Source organism: Lepidochelys olivacea (assembly GCF_965140295.1).
Source record: "Lepidochelys olivacea isolate rLepOli2 genome assembly, chromosome: 17".
Lineage (NCBI taxonomy): Eukaryota > Metazoa > Chordata > Testudines > Cheloniidae > Lepidochelys > Lepidochelys olivacea.
The window spans coordinates 22,316,923-22,327,588 of NC_140427.1; the positions used below are offsets into that span (position 1 = coordinate 22,316,923).

Genomic DNA, 10,666 nt, shown 5'->3' on the forward strand with positions numbered 1-10,666 from the left:
GGGCCAGTGATGTGATATCTGGTCTGATCCCCCATATAGCCCAGGCCATAGAACTGCTCCATAATAATGGCTAGAGCAGGTCTCTTAGAAAAACATCCAGACTTGATTTAAAAATGGTCAGTGATGTCAAATCCCCTACAACCCTTGTTTTAATGGCGAAGTACTCACTGTTAAATTTATGCCTTATTTCCAGTCTGACACTGCCAATTAATGCGTTGAGAAATTGGACTAATGTCTAGCTAAATTCAGCACTCAAGCCTACAATTTTACCATGTTGTTGGATTTTTCTTAAAACTATCTGATTCACACACACAACCTCTGTGTAGGTGTTCCCTGTCAATAATCATTTAACGCTGACCAATTTTTGAATTGCTTATTTGATTTTTTTTTACCTCCATTTGTTCTTGTAACAATTTCCCTGCATTGGTCCAGGAACCTGGAGGCATGAACCTTACCTATTGACAAGTCAAGCTAGACGTGATTAAGCATACCCAGCCTCTCTCTAATGCTCAGTACATGCTACTTGGCATCTCCAACTCGTCAGGGACGAGTGGCCTGGATCATCATCTTTTTTTTTTTTTCTGTTTTGGAATATCAATTGGCCTGTCTCTAACAGCAAGCCTGTTTATGGGGTGTTGCCACAGATCAGGCTTACAGATTGATCCTTTCCTGTCAGATAGGAATTGTAAAGTGGGGCATGCCTTTAGCTACCACAAGCAGTGTGTTGCTCCGAATAGACTTTCTTTGTGGAGATTCTGGTTGGCATAAATCTCTCCTCTCTCCCCTTCCATCCCCTTCTCCCCCCGATCAGACGTGTGTCCCAAGGTGTGAAGAATGCTTCAGAAGTGATCATTTCAGTTTATTTAGCATGGCCAGAATATACAGTACCTGACTTCTGGACATGCAAAAATACAGACTGAACGGTGTTGCAACTGTTGCAAGGTAGCTCAGACATTGACAGCTGTTCATGGGAGCTGAAAACTCTCAGTACATTCTCACCTCAAGAATTCTGATAGGGTCAGCGGCTGGGATCAGCAAAATTCTGGGCACCATCTTCAATTCAGTTAGTCAACACCAAGACTCCTAGGCTCTTTAAATAGCATTTTAAAATTCTTGTTCATCCCACATGCATGTTTCAGCTCAGGCAAAGTGCAGATAAGTGTACGGAATGGAAAATAAAAGCTGTAAAACTGACTTCCTGGGACTTGCTTCTTGAATTGCAAATGGTGGTGGGATTTGCCCATCTCCAGGATTTTTTTAGGGTTGCAGGGAAAGCAGAGAAACTGAACATGTGCGCTCGTGTCTACTGCCTCTTTCTAGCACAACCCTGAATTCCACACTGGGAGAAAGGGAGGAGACGGATGATGAACATTTCAGAGAGCAAGAATTGTTAAGTGGGGTGCCTGTTTTCCATAGTGGGTTAACTTCTGGCAAAGAAAGACAGGGCCTGACTCTTTGCCCACTAAAAGTAGGTGGACTCCAATTGTTTGCTTTATCCTACTTCAGGGCACTACAATTGTACAATCAAAACTTTCACATTCTCTCCCCCGCCCCCCCCAATCACCTACATACCTCAAGTGAGGGGATTTATTGTGTGCATATGATCAGTGCACATGCATGGTGTGTGTGTGTGGGGGGTGGGGGTGGGGGGTTGTACATAGATGAGGGGCCATTATCTGAAAACTTGAGGTAGGAAGGGAATGCTGGGTTACCAGAGTTCACTGTTGTATTGTGAAGCCTGGACTGTTAGCATGGAAAGATTTCTGCTCCTTCACATGGCTGGGATGGAATTTTGTATCCATGCCTTGCCCTACAGAGCCTCGTGTAGGCAACGGGGAACTAAAGAAATCCTTGTTTCATATGCTGCTCTGTGAAGTGTGGAGCAGGCTCCCTAGAAATGTCTGTGCACTCAGGGAGGAGGATAGTTTCATTCCAGAAGGATGAGTCTCCTTGTACTAAGGTGGGCCAAAGTTGAAAGCTTGCCTCTAATATACGCTCTAATTGTCATACACCAGAGAGAGAGAGAGGCTCAGCACTTAGAGCTGTTCCAATGACAACAAGCGCTGCTGAAATTATAGCAGGAAACTGTGACTCCTAAGGTCAAACGTCTAGATTTTAGGAATGGCATCCAGATTGCTAGGCCTGCTATTAATTGGTGAGACTTGGCTGCTGCGCTGGGATTGGGTCACCAGGTAGAAATGACTATAACTGGGCTTAGAACCAGCGGCTGCTGCCAATTAAACTGACCTAATGAGCTAAAAGACTTGCGAATAAACTGAGGAGTATGAGCATAATACAGTCAAAACCCCTGACTTGGGATAACTCCAGGCTTCAAATAAACAGTGACTTCCTGCTCCCCTCCCACCCCACCCATTTGTAGCTGAGGTATAGACTTTAAAAATGCCTCATGCCCGTGCTATGTGGACTCATGGTACAGAGCTGCACATCTAAAACACTACCAAGTTCACATACATTTGTGCATGTTCCTTCAGCAGGTTCAAAATACCCTACCTGTGGGGGTTTCCCAGGTAAGGAAGTTCTGTGAAGTAGCTGAGTGCTGCTATAAATAACAAGAAGGCTTCATGCGTAACTTAACTAGACACCACCCCTGCTGGGAAAAGCCTCCGTAAGAAGAAGGAAAAAAGATTTATTAGGGTTGTTTTGCAACTCTTGTCTCTTCAGATCCCAGCCCTTCCTTCTGGTTTGCAGGCCAGTGCTTCAAGGCAGGCCAGTCCTTCTCCTGAGGCATTCTCAGTATACAAACAAATGGACAGATAGGAATTAGGGGAAGAACACCACCAAAGTAGGGTTTTTTTAGATAAGTGAACTAGAGTCTTGAAGAATGAGGATGAGGCAGGGGCCTTGTGGATCAGTTCAGGGCGAGAGCATGCTTAGGGGGCCGTGTGGAAGAAGGCATAGAGGAGATGGTGTTAACAAGGACGTGAATAAGAGCATTAGGCATTAGCGTGTGCTCCAGTAACATTACTGCTCTGTGTAAGCGTTGGTGTTTTGCTCTATTGGAATGTGATCACTTTGTTGCCAAAAAAAACCCCAAACAAGTTTGTGTTACGCTGATTCACATCAATATTTGTGCAAGGAGATGAGTCCCCACAGAGTGGTACAAATGACGGAGCTGTAGCACCAGAGAAATTCAAATACAATGTGCTGGTGAAAGGTCCAAGTCCTCTTCACCTTCCTTCCTCCCTCCCCTCTCTCCCTCTAAAAGGGGACTGTGGTAAGGAGGAGGTTCTGCGATTCCTATCAGGATACTGTCCCTGGACCGTGCTCAGGGTGCCATCTTTAATATAGACACCTAGCTAGTAGGTGCCTGAAACATAGTCGCAGAACTTTGCTGTTTGGAAGGGACCTCGAGACTTCCTCATGTCCAGCCCCTTGTGCTAAGGCAGGACCAAGTGAACCTATCCCAGACCTGACAGCTGTTTGTCCAATCTGTTCTTAAAATCTCCCGTGATAGGGATTCCACAACCTCCCTTGGAAGCCTATTTCAGAGCTCAACTACCCTTAGAGTTAGAAAGTTTTTGCTAATATCAAACCTAAGTCTCCCTTGCCACAGTTTAAGCCCATTACTTCTTGTCCTTTCTTCAGTGGACATGGAGAATAATTGATCACTGTCCTCCTTTATAACAGCCCTTAACATATTTGAAGACTGTTATCAGGTCCCCACCTCAGTCTGCTTTTCTCAAGACTAGACGTGTCCAGTGTTTTTAACCCTCCCTCATAGGTCAGGTTCTCTAAACCTTTGTCACTTTTGTTGCTCACCTCTGGACTCTCTCCAATTTATTCATATCTTTCCTAAAGCACATAGGCCAGAATTGGACACAGGATTCCAGCTGAGGCCTCCCCAGTGCCAAGTAGAGCAGGACAAACTACTTCCTGTGTCATACATGGGACACTCTTGTTTATACACCCCAGAACATTTAGTCTTTTTTGCCTGTGTATCAATTACATTTTTGGCTCATCTTCAGTGTGTGATCCATGATAATCCCCAGATCCCTTTCAGCAGAACTACCACCTAGTCAGTTAATGCCCGATTTTATAATTGTGCATTTGAATTTTCCTTCCTAAGAGTAGTACTTCGCACTTGTCTTTATTGAATTTCATCTAATTCATTTCAGATTAATTCTCCAATTTGTCAAGGTCATTTTGAATTCTGATCCTGTCCTCCAGAGTGCTTGCAACCCCACCCAGCTTGGCCTCATCTGCAAATGTTAGCAGCACACTCTCCATCCATTATCCAAGTAATTAATGAAAGCATTTACTAGTACCAGACCTAGGACTGACCCCTGCAGAACTCCATTAGATAGGACCTTCCAGCTTGACAGTGAGCCGTTGATAACTACTCTTTGAGTTTGGTCTCTCAACATGAGGCCTCCCTACCCTGCACTCCTGATGGAGGTGGGAGGGGGTCTCTGCTACACTTCTTCCCCGCCCTCCTGCTTGGCTGCTGCGAAGGGCTCTCTCTTACCCTGTTCTGATCTCAACCTCTGTTTTAGGGGAGATAGGAGGGGGGGACTCCATAAACAGAGCCTGCTTTTGGGACTTGGAGCTCTGTCTAGCAGCACTGCTGCTGTTATGAATCATTTGGCAGTAGTGGAAAAGTTGTTTGTCTCTTCAGTTTCGCTCTGCTGGCTGCAGGCTCTGGAATGCCAGACTTGGACTGGTTAACGTTCAGTTTTGTGTGGGAGCAGCTGACCTTACAACCGTAAGAGCTAGAAACTTAATTTTTAATGAGAGCTTGAGCCAATGGCAAGCATTTCCGGTCCTGCCATATGGTACCATGTAAAATCCATGCGCAATTCCTTTCCTTCTGACTTAACTCTTCCTGATACAATATATTCTGATAATAGCAAATTACATATTTTTAGCTGATGTGATTTTTAGATTGATCTCACCAGGAAGAGACAAATTTGTTAAACAGCTTTCTTCTCTTTCTAATATCCTGCTCCTACTGTGTTGGAAAATATACGAGCCAGTCATGCCAGAATTGCACATTCCTGGAGTGGGGTTTGGTGTGGTGAGCATATAAATAGTTCTTCCTCAAGGGGAACATGTTCAGATTAAACAGACTTGATCAGGAAAAAAATAACTTTGTATGCAAACAGCAAATGGCAGTAAAAATCTAAATTGCCACCTTGAACCTTGTCTCGTATATTTCCTGAGGGCCTGCCCTAAAGGATAGGTCTGAAACTTAAAGGAGTTGCAGCCTTGTCAACTGTAGCTGCCTCAGGCCAGTAATTGCAGGGATCTTGCATCCCAGGCCTCCAGCTGTGAGTGCCTTTTCTGTATTTAGAGCAGAGCCCCCTGGCCAATTAAATTACTCAGTCAGATTAAATCAATAAGAGCATTAAACCGCATGGCAATTGGACAATCAGCTTCTAATATTTTAGACTGAGCTATTGCACATTTCGTTGCCTACTCTCAAGCATACCGATTTTCCAGAAGTAGCTAACTTTAGATACACACACTGAGGAGCTCAGACAGTGGAATTCAAAAGGAGTGAGAAGGAGCAAAGAGAACTCCTGCTAACTGTAGACCAGCCAGCTGTGTTCCTTTTTAAATCTGGCTGGTCTGGAGATCTGGGACATAAACGTCTTGAATAGTACAGCACACCACTGGTGTTACCAAGCTTTGGTTTTACCTTACAGAGGGCTCCTCTATAGCTGGAGCATGGAAGGCGCCATATTGACCTGAAGGCCAGCCTTGAAAACAAACACATACCCTAACACTCTTGGGCTGTGGTATATCATCAGACTTTAAACTGAAATCCCGATTGAAATTGGAGGCATCCTGTGTAAAACTGATGGCTCATTCTCTTTGTAAAAGTAGCTTTAGTCTTACCCTTCTGGAGAGCTGCTTTTCTTTCATTTAAAAGCTCAAGCTCGTCTTCTGTTTAAGGCTGCATCTTATTCACAGAAGTCACAAATTCCATTACCGGTTTTTATTTAACAATCTCCATGACTTTTTGACCCGATGGATGTTTCCATGTGGATGGATGGGTGTGATGCCAAGCAGATGGACCTGTTTCAGTGAGTCGCTTGAGAGCAGCCCGTGTGGATTTAATGAGAGGGTTAAAGGGCAGGGACTCTCCTCATTGGATTGGTGCCTTGTCAAGAAGTGTGCAGTGCTTATTTTCCAGATTCCACACGCCTGCATATTTTTGGCAGAGCCTGAGCTCTGGTGTAAGTGATGTCTGTTCAGCACTGCTCTTCCCACTGCCTTAGGAGAGGCTGGCAGGGAAGCAGAGCTAGAAGACCAACCTCTGTTCTCTCTTAGCAGCCCTGCTGCAGGGCTGCTGATCTGACTCTGCAGGCACCAGTGTCCAGGCTGCTTAAAATAATTAAAAGTATTAGTTAAATGCTGCCTGTTAACTGTTGTTTTAAATGCAGAATAAAGGCAATTGTGATTTTTAAATGACCCGTGAAATGGCATTTCCTAACTATAAATTCATGACTGACTTTTGTCTTCCTGAAGCCTGTGAATAACAGACTTCTCTCTGAGCTTGAAAGCATATGTTTGTGTTGATTTTTGTGTAGTTCTTGCCAAACCACTTTTAAAGAAAGGAGAGAAACACTGGAGGGATGGCCTGGTTGGGGCACGTAGTTCTCCTATCTGCCAGAGCAGCAGCCCCTTGAACAAAGTCCAGGTCTTCTCAGCTTCAAGGCCACAGAGTCCCCCTCCGCTTCCTCGGTGATTGTGTAGCCATTAGGTGGAAATGAAAGAGATGAACTGATCAGACACGCCTTGAAATGCCTTTAGGGTTTCAGCTTGAATATTTTTAATTAGCTCCATGTAAAGACTTTATTACTTCAAATAACCATGATCATAGAAGATTCTTAGTTTGATCCTTTTTCTCCCCTTATGGTGCACAAGAAGTCTCAGTAGATGCAGTTTTTACACCCAGCTAGACACCCCAAGCACGACTAACAGCCAGTGGAAACATCAAGTGATTATCTTTAAATACACCTGTCAGGAACCTATAAAAAGAGCTATGTATGTCCATAACATGGAAGGTGGCTCAGCATTAGCGTGGTCGAGAGATGCTTTGCTCTAATATAGTATGGAGTACCTTATCTAAAAACATCTGTCATACTTTGTCATAGCTGATAGGAATTTTGGGCTGCAGGTTCGGTAAATGACTGATTGGCATTCACAGCCAGTGGATTAGCAGTCAAGAGAGTGATATATAAAGATTTTCTCCTTCCCATCCTAATTCCTTGTTTCCGCCACCTCCTTTCAGGGTGAACCCTTGGCAGTGGTATGACACAGCCGAGAGCTGTACCACCCTCCTGAACCCAGGAGTGTTTAAAGTTTGGCTTCAAAATGTTGCATATTTCAATCCCATATCAAAGCCCCATGATGATTCAGTCTGAACTAGGACAGTGTCACAGTAGTGAGGGATGTGCTAACCTAGTTTGAAGGGAGGGTGGTCTAGTGATGTAAAGTGCCCGAATAGACATCTGGAAACTCCCCGTCCAGCTACTGGCTTGCTTGTGTGATTTTCTTTCCATGATTTCACTTTCTGACCTGCAAAATGGGGATAGCTACCTCACAGACAGACCCGTCTGAATTCATGAATGGCCTCACCCCAATCTTACTGAGGTGGTTTAGAGTCAAAGCAGGCCCTAAGTGCCTTTCATAGCCTTGAAATGGAACTAGACTTACAAGTGAAACGTTTGTAGAGTGCTTTACGACCATGTGACAGAAGAGGGTTTAAAAGTGCAAAATACTTTGTGTCCTGATAGAATATTGCAAAAAAGATATCTTTCCTGCCCCCTGCTGTACATTGGCCTTTTCCACTGTCTGCCTGTGAGGGATCTGCTTTTCTCCCAGTTCTTGGGCTTTGTGTTTTGGTTAGTGAGTTGGAAATTGTGGCCTGTTCTCCTTCGTATCATTGCAGATAAGTAAATACTGGGAAGTTAATTTTTAAAAGCTTGCAGAGTGGGGTGATGACCCAAGAGCTATGTAACTGGCTTGATAAACAGACTGAAGTGGATCTAGCTGTTGAAACTGTAACAAGTGAAACATGGATACGATGAACTAAGAGAAGATAAAACAGCCATTGCATATACACTACTTTTTGTTTTTTGACTACCTTTCACTCTGCATGAACTACATGAACAGATTTGGATTAACTCCTAGCGAATTTGACAATGGCTTTTCTTTTAAGCCTGAATTTCATGGGTAAGGGTACATATACACAGCAGAAAGATACCCTCTCCCCCCTGGCAGCAAGTCTCAGAGCCTGGCTTGACTGACTCAGGTTTGCGCTGCAGGGTTAAAAATAGCCGTGTAGACATTCAGGATTGGGCTGGAGCCCAAGGTCATAAACCCAGCAAGGTGGGGAGGGTCTGGGAGGCTAGGCTCTAGCCTGAGCCCAAATGCCTACACTGCTATTTTTAGCCCAGTAGCGTGAGCCCCATGAGGCAGCGTATGTTGAGCTGGGCTTGGAGATTCACTGCCGTTGGGGTTTTTTGTTGCGTAGACGTACCCTAAATGGGATTAGGGCCTGAGTACTTCTAAATCTGGGTTAGTCCTATCTGAGACACTGTGTGGGGCAAATGGGTAGAACATCTTCTTGGTCCTTAGTGCATCTTAGTGAACATTTCCAATGCTACCACTTGTAACTGCGAACAATTCAGTATGTTGTGGCATCATGAGCAGTAGGATATTGAAATGGGGGGGCAGGGCTTCATAGAATCATGAGCAACAAGCAGCATGGGTTAATCTAAAGAACAAATCCTGCCTGACACACTTGATGGCTTTTTAGGTAGAATTATAAAACTAGAGAATAAGTGTTGTAGTATGTGTGATATAACTGGGTTTTAGTGGCACATTTGTAATGTCTGTCCAAAGTTTACAAAAATAATTCAAATAGACTTGGAGAAGAACAGTATCATCTGGAGTGAAAACTAGCTGAAAGACTACAAACAAAAGAGAGACAAGGTGGGTGAGGTAATATCCTTTATTGAACCATTGTCTGTTGGTAAAAGACAAGCTTTTGAGCTACACAGAGCTCTTCTTCAGGTCTTGTTAAATGAGAATGTAGTGTTGAAGGAAGAATCCAATGGCTGGTATAGAGTTCAAATAAAATAATGAAGACTGAACCATGTTAATCTAGAATAAGATGATAACCTAGGTGATGTGAGGATCAATAAAGACCACAAAAGGACTCTGATTGGAAAAACAGACAAAAAATGACAAACAGATTAGAAAAATGCCAACTAATGCTTTAAACCCAAATATTCAGTGAGCAGAAGAAAGCAAAGAAGCCGTAATGCTGAAGAGACCTGTGTGTGATGGGAGACAGCAAATTAGGTAGGGGTTTGTAGTACATTGTGGGGGCTTCTTGTATAACTATGTCACCGAGTAAGGAGGTGACACTCAGGTGTACCTGCGTTCATTTCTGGACACCTCGATCCCAAAAAGATATTGACAAATTTAGAAGGGAGTAAATAAGAGGAACAGAAATGATCATAGGGCTGGGAGTATTGACTGTTTTTGAATAGAGTTGAATCATTTGTTTCTTGGCAGACTAAGGTGGGAACCATCTACAAGTATATATGATGGGTATAAATGCTAGTGAAGGGAAAGTTACTCAGTGGTCTACGAGGGTAAATAAAGGCTAGATTGGAGTCCATAATATTTAGAGATGGCATTCCCTTTCAGGCAACAGGTGAGCTGTTGAAGGAATATTGTGGGAACTTCACTCTTACTGTGTTCTGTGTATTGGGCTGTGAATAAATACAGCATTCTTTCAGAGCCAGTAATGTCAATCATAAATCACAAGTGTCTGAGAATAAACTAGGCTTTAAGCAGTTACAGCCAATCAGATCTAATCAGACTGTATTCATGATTAGTGTTTGAATGTTGCTGATTGTGGTTTTTGTTCTAGAATCCTCTGCAGATGAAAGGAACGGTTCCATAACTGAAGGAAGCCTACCTCTAGCCCGCAAACATTGCTTCCATGTTTTAGGAGGAAGGAACGTTGTTTCATCTGGAGAGCTTAGAATTGAGGATGCTGCAAGCCTGTTCTCGGTTTTATGTGTACAACGTATTTTTCCAGATATTAATTCCTGTTTGTGAAATCTTGAGTCTCAATCTTCGAAAATAAGATTAGACTCTGCTGTAGAAAAGGAGAGACTGCCCCTCGGGCTTTACTCTCTCTCATTACTGGAGCCCTGGATTATTCCCAGAAGCTGATATTTACTTTATTTTGAAGCAGACTTTCTCAATCTTCTCCGACCTCTTCCAAGTTTTGGGCTGCTCAGAGGAAATACGTAAATAAAAGTAGGATGCCATGGAATTTGTATTTACGCAGATTGTTCGTAGAATAATTATGTTTGAAATTTGGTTTTGTTTTGAAAAAATAAACAGATCTATGGGAAATAATCCTAGCAGGACTGGCCCCAGTTTGTCCAAGGGTGATTTTTTTTTTTTTTTTAAAGAAGCTAAAGTGAGGAATCAGAATTTGAAAACATGATTTGGTTTGTCTTGCCAACTTGCAGCTTCACTTGTTAGATAATACAAGATGTTCTGCTTTATGAACATTCTCGTGCATATTGATGCTAAATCCCAAGTTACTTCAGAATATACCCCTTACCTTTTCCTCTTTCCCCCAAGTATCAGATCTCCCCACTTAGTTCAT

General features: G+C 43.3%; 1 protein-coding gene across 3 annotated transcripts in view; it reads left to right on the forward strand.

The window, feature by feature from the left end:
• The window catches only part of FKBP6 (FKBP prolyl isomerase family member 6 (inactive)), a 46,690-nt gene extending 36,317 nt beyond the window's left edge, over positions 1–10,373 (forward strand). The window contains exon 10 of one of the 3 annotated variants that reach the window (XM_084651285.1): positions 9,914–10,373. In XM_084651285.1, the coding sequence (XP_084507411.1) occupies positions 9,914–10,104 (191 nt within the window). In that variant the 3' untranslated portion in view covers positions 10,105–10,373. The remainder of the gene's footprint in view (positions 1–9,913) is intronic. The other 2 variants (XM_084651287.1, XM_084651286.1) reach the window with 2 other exon arrangements.
• Positions 10,374–10,666: the final 293 nt, after the last annotated feature.